This window comes from Heterodontus francisci, chromosome 8 (assembly GCF_036365525.1).
Source record: "Heterodontus francisci isolate sHetFra1 chromosome 8, sHetFra1.hap1, whole genome shotgun sequence".
Taxonomy (NCBI): domain Eukaryota; kingdom Metazoa; phylum Chordata; class Chondrichthyes; order Heterodontiformes; family Heterodontidae; genus Heterodontus; species Heterodontus francisci.
This window is the reverse complement of record NC_090378.1, coordinates 79542589-79557288: the sequence shown is the minus strand read 5'-3', so window position 1 is coordinate 79557288 and position 14700 is coordinate 79542589. Positions and strand designations below refer to the sequence as shown.

Below are 14700 nucleotides of genomic sequence, written 5' to 3'. Positions count from 1 at the left end.
CAAAAAATTCCCTCTTGGAAAAACATAAATTTTCAATGCTGAAAAAATTAACGGGATCATTGTATTGAGTTACCTGGTTGCACCCAGGCGGCAGGATGACTTTTCGTGGCCTCATTGCATTTGGCTATTGAGAGTGGGGTGGAGGAGGAGGAGCAAGGGAATCAGCTGTGGTCGCTCCTGCTGAAAAAATAGTTTTAAATGGATACTGTCTGAAGACAAGATTAAATTTGCCCCCAACCACCCTGTCCCATCACCAGTGACGGTTAAATACCTGTTCACACTCGTTTGTGCACGCGTAGGAAGGATCCACATGAGTGAATACCAAAGTAAACAGTTAAATTGTCTGTCTCGCACCCCCCACGCAACCTGCCCAGCATGTTTTGGGGAGAGGAGAAAAGGGAAATTGGAAGGAAAATTGTGTGGCTTGGTTATTAGGCAACTCAGTTGTAAATAGAGTCATAGAGTTATACTCTGGGTGGCGCAGTGGTTAGCACCACAGCCTCACAGCTCCAGCGACCCGGGTTCAATTCTGGGTACTGCCTGTGTGGAGTTTGCAAGTTCTCCCTGTGTCTGCGTGGGTTTTCGCCGGGTGCTCCGGTTTCCTCCCACATGCCAAAGACTTGCAGGTTGATAGGTTAATTGGCCATTATAAATTGCCCCTAGTATAGGTAGGTGGTAGGGAAATATAGGGACAGGTGGGGATGTGGTAGGAATATGGGATTAGTGTAGGATTAGTATAAATGGGTGGTTGATGGTCGGCACAGACTCGGTGGGCCGAAGGGCCTGTTTCAGTGCTGTATCTCTAAACTAAACTAAACAGCGCAGAAACAGGCCCTTCGGCCCATTGTGTCCCAGCTGGCCATCAAGCACCTATCTATTATCATCCCATTTTCCAACACTTGGCCCGTAGCCTTGTATGCTATGGCGTTTCCAGTGCTGATCTAAATACCACTTAAATATTGTAAGGGTTCCTGCCTCTACCACCCCTTCAGGCAGTGTATTCCAGATTACAACCACCCTCAGGGTGAAAAATGTTTTCCTCAAATCCCCTCTAAACCTCCTGCCCCTTACCTTAAATCTATGCCCCCTGGTTATTGACCCCTCTGCTATGGGAAAAAGTTTCTTCCTATCCATCCTATCAATGCCCCTCATAATTTTGTATACCTCAATCAGGTCCCCCCTCAGCCTTCTCTGCTCTAAGGAAAACAACCCTAGCCTTTTCAGTCTCACTTCATAGCCGAAATGTTCCAGCCTAGGCAACATCCTGGTGAATCTCCTCTGCACCCTCTCCAGTGCAATCACATCCTTCCTATAGTGACCAGAACTGTACACAGTACTCCAGCTATGGTCTAACTAGTGTTTTATAAAGCTGCGTCATAACCTCCCTGCTCTTATATTCTATGCCTCGGCTAATAAAGGCAAGTATCCCATATATCTTCCTAACCACCTTATCGACCTGTGCTGCTGCCTTCAGTGATATGTGGACAAATACACCAAGGTCCCTCTGTCCCTCTACTTCCTAGGGTCCTACCATCCATTGTATATTCTCTTGCCTTGTTAGTCCTCCCAAAGTGCATCACCTCACACTTCTCAGAATTAAATTCCATTTGCCACTGCTCCGCCCATCTTACCAGCCTATCTCTATCGTCCTGTAATCTAAGGCTTTCCTCTTCACTATTTACGACACCACCAATTTTCGTGTCATCTGCAAACTTACTGATCATACCTCCTATATTTACGTCTAAATCATTAATGTACATTACAAACAGCAAGGGTCCCAGCACCGATCCCTGCGGTACGCCACAGACTTCCACTCGACTGTCACCTTCTGCTTCCTGCCACTAAACCAATTTTGGATCCAATTTGCCAAATTGCCCTGGATCCCATGGGCTCTTATAATCTTAACCAATCTCCCATGCAGGACCTTATCAAAAGCCTTACTGAAATCCATGTAGACTACATCAACTGCTTTACCCTCATCTCCACATCTAGTCCCTTCCTCAAAAAATTCAATCAATTTGCTCGACACGATCTCTCCCTGACAAAGCCATGCTGACTATCCTTGATTAATCCCTGCCTCTCCAAGTGGAGATTAATCCTGTCCCTCAGAATGTTTTCCAATAGTTTCCCTACCACTGATGTTAGACTCACTGGCCTGTAGTTACCTGGTTTATCCTTACTACCCTTCTTGAATAATGGTACACATTCGCTGTCCTCCAGTCCTCTAGTACCTCTCCTGTGCCCAGAGAGGATTTGAAAATTTGTGTCAGAGCCCCTGCTATCTCCTCCCTTGCCTCACATAACAGCCTGGGACACATCTCATATGGGCCTGGGGATTCATCCACTTCTAAGCCTGCAAAAACAGCTAATACTTCCTCCCTTTCAATGCTAATTTGTTCAAGTATATCTCAGTTGTCCTCCCTGATCTCTACGTCTACATCGTCCTTCTCCACAGTGCGCACAGATAAAAAGTAATCATTTAGAACTTCATGTATGTCCTCCAGCTCCACACACAGATTGCCACTTTGTTCCCTAATGGGCCCTACTCTTTTCCTGGTTATCCTCTTGCCCTTAATATACTTATAAAATGCCTTGGGATTTTCCTTTATCTTGCCCACCAATGTTTTTTCATGTCCCCTCTTCACTCTCCTATCTACTTTTTTAAGTACCCCCCTACACTTTCTAAACTCCTCTAGGGCCTCCACTGTTTTCATCTCTTTGAATCTGCCATAAGCCTCCTTTTTTTTTCCTTGTCCAATCTTCTATATCCCTTGACATCCAGGGTTCCCTGGATTTGTTGGTCCTACCCTTCACCTTTATGGGAACAAGTACCTGTACTTGTAGCTGAAGTCCAATGAACAAAAATGCAAAAGCAAAATACTGCGGATGCTGGAAATCTGAAACAACAACAGAAAATCACATCCAAGGTCACTGTTTTTCTCCACTGATGCTGCCTGACCTGAATATTTCCAGAATTTTCTGTTTTTGTTTCCGATGAACAAATTTGTTTAGAGGCAAACCTTCCACTAAAGGATGAGTTTCCACAGGTTTGATTTGCTAACAAGCGTTAAACAATAGAAACATTTCCCCTTTGGTAAACAAGCCCTTTTTAAGTTTGTGGTTGCGTATAATGAAACTGTTTGGTGAGCTGACTGTACATTCACATGTTGATTGTGTGATGTAAATTGATACATTGTTCAACCTGAAAGGAATCTTTTGAAGCATGCCAAGTGTACCGTATCTAAGGGTGTTGGCTGAATCAGTCATCTAGTCAGATGCCATTTCAGAACTGCCTTTTAAATACAGTCAGGCTGGTTTAATAGATTGCAAAATAATTACTAATGAGAGGAAAGTCATTTGGCCCATGTAAATTCATCCATCCAATGAGATTATAGCATCCAATTGCGAAATGATTCTTAAATTTCTAACCACTCCTCATAATCTGCTAACTTCTAAATGGCCTCATGAACAAACTGGATCTATTTTGTTTTAGTTACCATTGCTACACCCTATTCGCCAAACTGTTGCTATTCGAATAAGTTGAGCTTGTGGTTTGCCAGAATTAAGAACATAGGAACAGGAGTTGGCCATTCAGCCTCTCCTGTTGCTCATTCTCTTAGATCATGGTTGTTCTGTATCTTAACTCCATCTGCCCACCTTGTCTCCATTACCCTTAATACCCTTGCCTAACAAACATCTTACCAATCTCAGTTTTGAAATTTCAAGTGATCCAGCCTCAACTGCTTCCTGGAGGAGAAGAATTCCTGATTTCCACTACCCTTCATGTGGATAATAAGTGCTTCCTGATATCGTTCCTGAATTGCCTAGTGCTCTCTTAAAATTTATGCCCCCTTGTTCTGGACTCCCTCAGCTGACGCAGTAATTTCTTTCTCTCATATTGAGGGTATATGATTTGGAGCTAATAGTAGAAGTGATTTGTGTAATTGATGATTAATTGTAATGTAAATACTCAAGAATTTGGTGTTTTTATTGTACATTTTTAAATCTCTGCCATGTATGTAAAAACAGTGTTAAATGTTGGCATTTCTAAAAGTAGCTTCTTATGGCCAACTTCAGATAGATTTCAACAAAGTATTAAGATGCTACTTCAGGTCCTATTAATGTTTAGAAAGTATGATTGAAAGCATCCTTACTCTAAACATTTAAATTGAATCCTCATAAGCTTAAGTGCTCACAAGGTCAAAGGATCTCCGAGGTTGAAAACAAATTGGAGTGTATCTCATGCAGTTTGAGGCTTCCTCCTTCAGTATTCCAGGCACTGCTTTGTTCCAGAATTAGGTGGCTGTGATTGCAACTTTAATACAAACATTACTGCAAAATTGGAAGCTGCCTTGCAGCAATGTTTAAGTATAAAAGTACCTGCAGAAACCCACCTCTTATGTTGGAATAAATAGGAATGTGGGCTTTTTATTCTGCTCCTGTATTAGCAAGACACAGCACTCGAGGCAATTGCAGTAGAGTAGCAACTAAAATTTATTTTAAAACTGTATTGCTGCCTCTTTATTTCCCTTTGCAATTTACCTGGGCTATGCACCAACTAAAATAAAAATGACAAACAACATCCTCCTAGGCCTGTGTCGTTATTGCGATAAATTGGTCACTCGTAAGTCCACAAGAGTATGGCACTGATTTCAGGTGATGACCCTCTCCTGAGGAATGGGGATGCTAAAATACTTGGCCTATGTTCAGCGTTCCTCATATTACCACAGCTGAGATCAGGCACTTAATTCTTGATAATTATAAGCAGAAACATCAATCTCATTTTTAAAAAAGTTGCAATGCCCCATTCTTGGCTGATTTTACCACTTTTTCTGCTGCGTTCTGCAACTGCAGATATTCATATTGAAGGTTGCAGGAGTCACAGAACTATTGATAGCCATTTGGAACTTCGTTCTGGACATTCCTAAGCATTTACCTGAAGGAAGTTCCATGGAATTGAGCAATTCTTATAGTAGAAAAATGGAAAGTTTCAAGCCATTTTTTTTTAAAAAAGAAAAGATCGTCACATGTTAAAAACAATATTGCAAATCTGAATCCCACCCCCCCCCCCCAAAGAAAATGCTGCGAGCACTCTACAGGTCAGGCAGTATCTATGGAGGGACGGAGGAAGGTAGGGCTAACCTTTCAGGCTAATGATCTTTCATTGTAAGGTCATTGACCAGAAATATTGACCCCACCTTTCCCTCTCCACAGAGGCTACCTGACCTGAGTGTTTGCAGCATTTTGGAGTCAGAGAGAGATAAAGCACTGAAACAGGCCCTTCGGCCCACTGAGTCTGTGCCAACCATCAAGCACCCATTTATACTAATCCTACATTAATCCCATATTCCCTACCACATCCCCTCAATTCTCCTACCACCTACCTACACTAGGGGAAATTTACAATGGCCAATTTACCTATCAACCTGCAAGACTTTGGCTGTGGGAGGAAACCGGAGCACCCGGAGGAAACTCACGCCGTCACAGGGAGAACTTGCAAACTCCACACAAGCAGTACCCAGAACTGAAGTATTTGTGCATGGACACAAAAAGGAAGTACTTTCTTTGAACAAACAATCACCTATTTCCAAAGAGTATCTGCATTGTACAGCTATGACAGAAATGCTGTGAGTAAGTGCCTGATTACCTTCTATGTTTGTTTGTCTCCATATTAACCTCGAGATGTGTATAAATTTATACATCGGGTGGAGTTAAGAATCTTTATGAATTTGGGAAGCGAGTGCATAGAAATTAGCTAACTGCATTGTATTCTATCATATTTGTTGAAATGGTAAAGCAAGGATAAACCCCTCAAAACTGCACATTCTAGTGGATCGATAAGAATTTTTTTAATGTTTGTTTAAATAGAGCCATTAAGGCACCATATAAATGCAAGTTGTTATTTCAAAGATAATTGTGTGCATGTGCGCCGTTATATTTTTCATGTTTTTTGTTAATTGAGAATAACTATTTTGTGAATTCACTGTGCAGATTTGTCACAGTTTGAAGAACAGTAAAGGAACTGTAAAAATGGTTTGTCATGTCCTGAGCAGCATGCTGTTTGCAGGGGGTGGGTGGCAAGATAGTCATTTCAAGCAGGTAACCAGTTTCAATGGTCGCACTTAATTGAAGTGATGATTTGGTTCACTTTTGTCTTCTGCTCTGTGTGTACATTGAAGGACGAGAGAAAATCTGGATCATATAGGCTTTCAGGAAGTTCAAGGACAGGGCCAACTTGTGTGCACTGTTGAGAGGCTGAAGTATGATTTTCATTGCAAGTCCTGTGCATTAGCAGTTGGTGTGTTAATGCTTTAAAGCTGGAATTCTGAAAAGCATGGTTGTGTGGAAAGTTTTGTGAAAGGTGAGTAAATTGAGAAGGAAAGGTTAGCAATGTCATGACAGTTTAAAAAAGAACCATGCCATCGAGCATAATTATTTTGAAGCTGTTTTTTGTAAAATAAAGAGAAGCCTTATCAGAAGCCTTATCAAAATGAGACAGACAGCCTAGTGTCTACATGTACCAAAATGTGAAGATAATGCAGGAGGAAAACAGGTGGTAATCTTGTATCAGCAGGTTGCTGATCAAGCAGGTTACTGAGGTACAGTTTGTCATTTCACTGGAAATGGTTAGGCATGGTTATTTGTTCTAAGCTAAGGTGCAGTGGGAATTTGTACATGAAGATTCAAAACCAGTCACTGAATCTATGCACTTCCCAAGCAAGCTCATGGTGTTAGAAGAAGCCAGAAGAATAGTAAGAGGAAGAAATATGAATGTATGTATCTAAGTCAAAGGCGTTGCTCAGGCAGGACTTCAAATAAAACCACAGTAACCATGATTGCTTTGTATTCTGAGTATTCCATTTGTTTTAATTTGAGAAATCCCGGTTTAAGGCCAAGACCTTGAGCACAATACACAAATCCCTGTGTTTTACTTTCTTTTCTTTTTTCTTTCTTTCTTTCTTTTGGGCCTCCTTATCTCGAGAGACAATGGATACGCGCCTGGAGGTGGTCAGTGGTTTGTGAAGCAGCGCCTGGAGTGGCTATAAAGGCCAATTCTGGAGTGACAGGCTCTTCCACAGGTGCTGCAGAGAAATTTGTTTGTTGGGGCTGTTGCACAGTTGGCTCTCCCCTTGCGCCTCTGTCTTTTTTCCTGCCAACTACTAAGTCTCTTCAACTCGCCACAATTTAGCCCTGTCTTTATGGCTGCCCGCCAGCTCTGGCGAATGCTGGCAACTGACTCCCACGACTTGTGATCAATGTCACACGATTTCATGTCGCGTTTGCAGACGTCTTTATAACGGAGACATGGACGGCCGGTGGGTCTGATACCAGTGGCGAGCTCGCTGTACAATGTGTCTTTGGGGATCCTGCCATCTTCCATGCGGCTCACATGGCCAAGCCATCTCAAGCGCCGCTGACTCAGTAGTGTGTATAAGCTGGGGATGTTGGCCGCTTCAAGGACTTCTGTGTTGGAGATATAGTCCTGCCACCTGATGCCAAGTATTCTCCGAAGGCAGCGAAGATGGAATGAATTGAGACGTCGCTCTTGGCTGGCATACGTTGTCCAGGCCTCGCTGCCGTAGAGCAAGGTACTGAGGACACAGGCCTGATACACTCGGACTTTTGTGTTCCGTGTCAGTGCGCCATTTTCCCACACTCTCTTGGCCAGTCTGAACATAGCAGTGGAAGCCTTACCCATGCGCTTGTTGATTTCTGCATCTAGAGACAGGTTACTGGTGATAGTTGAGCCGAGGTAGGTGAACTCTTGAACCACTTCCAGAGCGTGGTCGCCAATATTGATGGATGGAGCATTTCTGACATCCTGCCCCATGATGTTCGTTTTCTTGAGGCTGATGGTTAGGCCAAATTCATTGCAGGCAGACGCAAACCTGTCGATGAGACTCTGCAGGCATTCTTCAGTGTGAGAAGGAAGAAGGAATTTTCCTCCACACAAGATCAGGGGGCAGGTTGTTCAACCTTGCCCGTCTAAGAGCGAAGTCCAAAGTACGGAAAGTCCTCATCAGAGAACTCCTCTTTGCTGACGATGCTGCTTTAACATCTCACACTGAAGAATGCCTGCAGAGTCTCATCGACAGGTTTGCGTCTGCCTGTGTGTTTTACTAATTGACAAATATCTATTAAGCAGACAGTAACTTTATCGTGCAGATCAGGTTAGTAGATTTTAAGGAATTATATGTAATGAGGGTCAACACCAGCATTTCAAATGTTGAGTAATACACACAAATTTAAGCTTCAACTGAAATTCATGAGGATACATGATCATATTAATCATGGTGTTGCTAAGTCTGAATTGTTAATTGAATTTACATTTGAGACTTATCATTTGTTTGTGTTCTTTTGATGAAAAGGACTTGTTTGCTCCAGTGGATAGTTTTGCATATTTGGAGGCGCATTTCTTTGATAAATCCTCTCACAAGTTAACAGTACTTGGTACATATGTACAAATATGGAGAAGTAGATACGACAAATAGAACGATTTGTGGTTGTGAAGCTATTACCAAGTATTAAGCTATCAGAATTCTGTTGGGATTGACAGTTTAAAAAAAAAAAAACTGATGTTGCAAATGGTTCTAGAATGCTCTTAAATTGTACAAGACATCTCAGAAATGGGTCATGTTTGAAGTTGAACCAATTCAAATAGGAGAGGACAGTAGCAGGCTGAATCTGCCACCAGAGATGGTACTTATTTCAATATTCAATTGACCGTGTGTGCAGAGAATTCCAAAGACTCATACAACCCTCATAGAAAAAAATTTCTCATCTTGGTCTTAAATGGCCGATCCCTTATTTTTAAACAGTTACCCTTAGTTCTGGATTCTCCCACAAGGAGAAACATCCTTTCCACATCCACCCTGTCAAGACCCCTCAGGATCTTGTATGTTTCAATCAAGTCACCTCTTACTCTTCTAAATTCCAGTGTATACAAGCCTAGCTTGTCAAACCTTTACTCATGAAACAACTCGCCCATTCCAGGTATTAGTCTAGGAAACCTTCTCTGAACTGCTTCCAACGCATTTACATCCTTCCTTAAATAAGGATACCAATACTGTACGCAGTACTCCAGATGTGGTCTCGCCAATGCCCTGTATAACTGCAGCATAACCTCCCTACTTTTGTATTCAATTTCCCGTGCAATAATTGATAACATTCTATTAGTTGTCCTAGTTACTTGCTGTACCTGCATACTAACTTTTTGCAATTCATTTACTGGGACCACCCTGATCTCTCTGCATTTCAGAATTGTGCAGTCTCTCACAGTTTAGATCATATGCTTTTTTTTATTTTTCCTACCAAAAGGAACAATTTCACTTTTTCCCAGATTGTACTCAGTTTGCCCACTCACTTACCCTATCTATATCCCTTTGTAGCCTCATGTCCTCTTCGCAACTTATTTTCCTACCTATCTTTGTGTCATCCGCAAATTTAGCAACCATACCTCAGACCCTTCATCCAAGTCATTTATATAAATTGTAAAAAGATGAGGCCCCAGCACAGATCCCTGTGGCACACCACTCGTTACATCTTGCCAACCAGATAATAACCCATTTATGCATACTTTGTTTCCTGCTAGAGAACCAATTTTCTATCCATGTCAATATGTTACCCTCGACACCATGAGTTTTTATTTTCTGCAATAACTTTGATGTGGCACCTTATCAAATGCCTTCTGGAAAGCTAAGTACAGTACATCCACCAGTTACCCTTTACCCACAGCACATGTTACTACTTCAAAGAACTCCAATAAATTGGTTAAACATGATTTCCCTTTCACGAAACCACATTGACTCCGTCTGATTACCTTGAATTTTTCTAAGTACCCTGTTGTAGCGTCATCAATAATTTCTAATAATTTCCCTATGACAGATGTTAAGCTAACTGGCCTGTAGCTTCCCGCTTTCTGTCTCTCTTTTTGAATAAAGGAGTTACTTTCGCTATTTTCCAATCTAATGGAACCTTCCCCAAATCTAGGGAATTTTGGAAAATTAAAACCAACACAACTTATCAATTATCTCACTAGCCACTTCTTTTTAAGACCCTAGGATGAAGTCCATCAGGACTCGGGGACTTGTCAGCCTGCAGCTCTAACAATTTGCTCAGTGCCACTTTCCTGATGATTATACTTTCTTGAGTTCCTCCCTCCCTTCCATTTCCTGATTTGTGATAATTGTTCTTGATTTTTATGTATCAGTGATCTGGATTGGTGCATAGGGAACACATCAATGTTTGTAGAAACATAAGAGTACAATTAACTGAAGAGAATTGAAATCAACTTCAGGGACATGGAGAGGGGTCAATAGATTGTACAGATGTCAGATATGTTTCAATTATATTTTTATTCTTTAATGGGATGTGGGCATTGCTGGCAAAGCCAGCATTTGTTGCCCATCCGTAATTGCCCTTGACAACTGAGTGGCTTGCTTGGCCATTTCAGAGGGCAGTTGAGAGTAAACCATGTTGCTGTGGCAATGACCATCTCCAACAAGAGTGAATCTAACCATCTCCCCTTGACATTCAATGGCATTACGGTCGCTGAATCCCCCACCATCAACATTCTGGGGGTTACCATTGACCAGAAACTGAACTGGAGTAGCCATATAAATACCATGGCTACAAGAGCAGGTCAGAGGCTAGGAATCCTGTGGCGAGTAACTCACCACCTGACTCCCCAAAGCCTGTCCACCATCTACAAGGCACAAGTCAGGAGTGTGATGGAATACTTTCCTCTTGCCTGGATGTGTGCAGATCCAAGAACTCTTAAGAAGCTCGACACCATCCAGGACAAAGGAGCCGCTTGATTGGCACCCCATCCACAAACATTCACTCCCTCCACCAGCGACGCACAATGGCAGCAGTGTGTTCCATCTACAAGATGCACTGCAGCAACTCGCCAAGGCTTGTTAGACAGCACCTTCCAAACCCGTGACCTTCACCACCTAGAAGGACAAGGGCACTAGATGCCTGGGAACACCACCACCTGCAAGTTCCCCTCCAAGCCACACACCATCCTGACTTGGAACTATATCGCCATTCCTTCATTGTCACTGGGTCAACCTCCTGGAACTTCCTTCCTAACAGCACTGCTGATGTACCTACCTCACAATGACTGCAGCGGTTCAAGAATGCAACTCACCACCACCTTCTCGAGGGCAATTGGGGATGGGCAATAAATGCTGGCCTAGCCAGCGATGCCCGCATCCCATAAACGAATAAATAAAACCCTCATCCAAGTTACTGAACTCAAATTTTCAATTCTGATGTGCACGCTGACGGTGCAATCAGAATTTGTTTTATTGTTGATAGATCTTTTGTCCTTGTTAAGCAAGATGTTTTCTTCAAAATACTTCTCAGGTTGTTACCCTGAACAGAGCAAGCTTTAATAGTAGTAGAAAAGGAGAAAACCTCGGGTTGTTTAAAACCTGGCTATTTAAATGCGACGTGCTTAAAGTGTGCACAAGAGACTTGCTTTGCATGATTCTTTCCTTTTCTGAAATTAATTTCCTTGCTGGAGTAGGTTCCATGTGCACAGGCCAGACTCTAATCCTTTGACTGGGTATTCATTGTTTATGTGTGAGCCTTGATGAGTGCACTCAAACTATCTATTTGTGGAGGACATCACAGCTGAGTCGCATCCTGTTCTGCCCTGGAGCCCATATGTGTACCCTGACCCTAAGAGTTGCGATGTAGCAATTGGAGAGGGAAACCCTTGCTGATGGCTTTCCCATATCCAGGGACAAGGCAGTAACTTGTGGTACTCCTACCTGTTTCCTGGCTGAGCTGGGCTAACTCAGCACAGGCAGGGTCACGATCGGCTGCGGTAATAGGCCACCAGGTTTGAGCCTAGGACCTTTGTTGTTTTTACGGCTCAAAGATGGAACTGTTTGACATGTAGCATTTGTTCAAGTAGTTACGTCAATGTGTAGACCTGATTTGAACATTCCGACCACAAGTTCGCCTTTTTTGACCGTTGTTATTTCAGTTGATTGCTGACTTGTACTTTTACCCCAAACAAAATTATTTGTAAAAAAAAATTGAGTCAAAAATGGGTATTTTTAAAAAATGGACTCAATGAGTTATGGTAATGTGGTGACTATTTAAATTATGGCAATATTTTACAAAGAGGAAAAAAAAACATGCTTGTCATATCTATGAATACAGCCATATTAATAGATTAGTTTGGATCTTCATATTCACTGGTAATGTGGTTACTTCGCAGATGTTGTTCAGTGCTTGTGAGTGAAGAAATGATGGTTAAGTCAACACTGCATTCTATTTTGCCCTGTCTGGAACAAAAATGATTTGAGCAGATGGATATTTTATGGGCTGGACACTGCAGCTTGCATTCTCCAGAAATTTGAAGTGCAGCAGACTCTCCTCCAAATAAAGTTTTGACTGGGTCGCATTTTACTGCCACAGTGGACAGTGCATAGCTGAACTAACATTGCAACATAATTCCCATTTCTGGGACTGTTAGAACCAGTGATGGCTGTAATGGTGGCTTGCTAATGTGGAAGGTGTTTCCTATTTTTGCTGTGGATATGTCTGCCTAATGCACTGAACTTGGTGCAACTCTTGCAAAACAAATCAGTCGGTGCTCTTCATGAATTTGGCCATGTTGAATTTCACATCTCTTGACATTGATGTTAAATAAGAATGTCCTACTCTCAAAGGAATATTGGGGATTGGAGGTTGCGGTAATAACCTAAAGGAATTCAACATGGCGTTTGCCGTGATGGCATTACATGCCTGCGCTGGAAATCATGTATTTGTGTGCTGAGCAATGCCCATAATATTCCGATGTTTACATATCCCCTTTAAAGCTGAAATTGAAACCCTAATAAAAGGCAAGAGTATCTGAGTTTTAGAAATGAAAATTTGGATATGTATCATCTTAATGAATAATTATTCGTGCTGAAGATACGGTTAACTTAGAAAAAGACTACTGTTAGTGCAAGCCTGCACTTGTCCTTAGCAGCTGGGTAGAGTGAAGGCCTCTGAGAATTTACGTGAATAGTCCAATTGAAGGGTTATCAGGTGTTAGCTGCCGTTTGGAGTTGTCTGGGTCTGGTTCTCGTAGTTGGGGCATATGGATGCAGTATTGCATCAGGCTGTGACCAGCTGTTGGGAGTCAGGCTATGAAAGACCCTGTTGTTAAGTTGCGGCGCCAGCCAGGGTAGGTCATCAAAGAGACAGGAAGTAGTGCTTAAACACCCTAAGTATATACTTGCGCAGATATCCCCAGTCCATGCGGTTTGACAAGTGAGGAGTTCAGACAAACTGTTAGAGCATCAGCTCAGTTAAAATGGACTGGCGTTATTTGTAGTTCAGGGTCTTCTAAAATGGATTTGACACTTTAAGATTTGCTGGGAAAGTTTAAATGCTTCCATGAACATCTAGGATCCATGCACTACTTGGTTCTGGAGTGATGTACTGGAGGCTGATGTTATGCGACCTTACTGGAAGTGGGCTGTTTTCTTTTTGCAGAGGAGGTAAAGATCCTTGAGTTCTTATAATGGTTTTGTATATAATTGTGATTTTTGTATGTTTAACACTTAGCAATGCTGTTCATTCTGATGTAATGAAACTAGCGATGCTTTTGCTAATGCAGGTTTGAGTAAGCAATGGCTCCTGTCATTAATCTTTGTTCAGTCAAGATCTTTCTCCTTTTAATTTTTTTCCCTGTTGATTTTTCTCCTTTCTCCGCTTATAAAGGAGCAATTCAACATGCACTAAAAAGCCTTCAGTACCGTACTGGTCTCCTTATTTAAAGAAGGATGTAAATGCGTTGGAGGCAGCACAGAGAAGGTTTATTAGACTAAAACCTGGAAGGGGTGGGCTGTCTTAAGAGGAAAGATTGGACAGGCTAGGCTTGTATACGCTGGAATTTAGAAGAGTAAGAGGTGACTTGATTGAAACATACAAGATCCTGAGGGGTCTTGATAGGGTGGAAGTGGAAAGGATGTTTCTCCTTGTGGGAGAATCTAGAACTGTGGGTCACTGTTTAAAAATAAGGGATCGGCCATTTAAGACCAAGATGAGAAATTTTTTTCTCTGAGGGTTGTATGAGTCTTTGGAATTCTCTTCCTCAAAAGGTGGTGGAAGCAGAGTCTTTGAATATTTTTAAGGCAGAGGTAGATACATTCTTGATAAGCAAGGGGGTGGATGGTTATCGGGGGTAGGTGGAAATGTGGAGTAATCAGTTCAGCCGTGAACCTAGTGAATGGCAGAGCAGGCTCGAAGAGCCGAGTGGTCTTCTGCTTCAAGTTCGTATGTTCGTAGACAAGGAGCTATTTTCCACATGTAAAGCTTGATGAAGTTTGGCAAGCTATTCAGCTGTGAATGCATCGCAACTGAGCCTCATCATATCCTCAGCCAATATTCATAAATGTGCAGTACCAGCATGTGGATCCATATCTCATTTCTCTCCTGCCTGACCTGGGGTGCTGATGCCTGTTGAGCCTCACCCAGGGGAACGGAGGTCAGTTCCATTAAGATTGTAATAGTGAACACATGCTTTTTTTTTTCAATTTCCCACCCCTGGGGCTAAATTCTTTGCTCTGCACTTCGAAGGTGGCAACCCATGGTTGCACATAGTTCCATTCTTGCCTTATCTAAATGACCATTTTTAGATGTCATAGACATCTATGTCTATCAATGTCCATCAATATCGTAGACATTTTT

At 42.2% G+C, this 14700-nt stretch overlaps 1 protein-coding gene across 7 annotated transcripts in view; it reads left to right on the top strand.

The window, feature by feature from the left end:
- abl2 (c-abl oncogene 2, non-receptor tyrosine kinase) overlaps positions 1 to 14700 on the top strand; it is a 125763-nt gene that overhangs the window by 61286 nt on the left and 49777 nt on the right. Inside the window, exon 1 of one of the 7 annotated variants that reach the window (XM_068037443.1) lies at positions 13223 to 13508. The exons of the other annotated variants lie outside the window; for them this stretch is intronic. Coding sequence (XP_067893544.1) covers positions 13445 to 13508 — 64 coding nt within the window. The 5' untranslated portion in view covers positions 13223 to 13444. Of the gene's footprint in view, positions 1 to 13222; positions 13509 to 14700 lie in introns of those variants that run through there. 7 annotated transcript variants of the gene reach the window in all.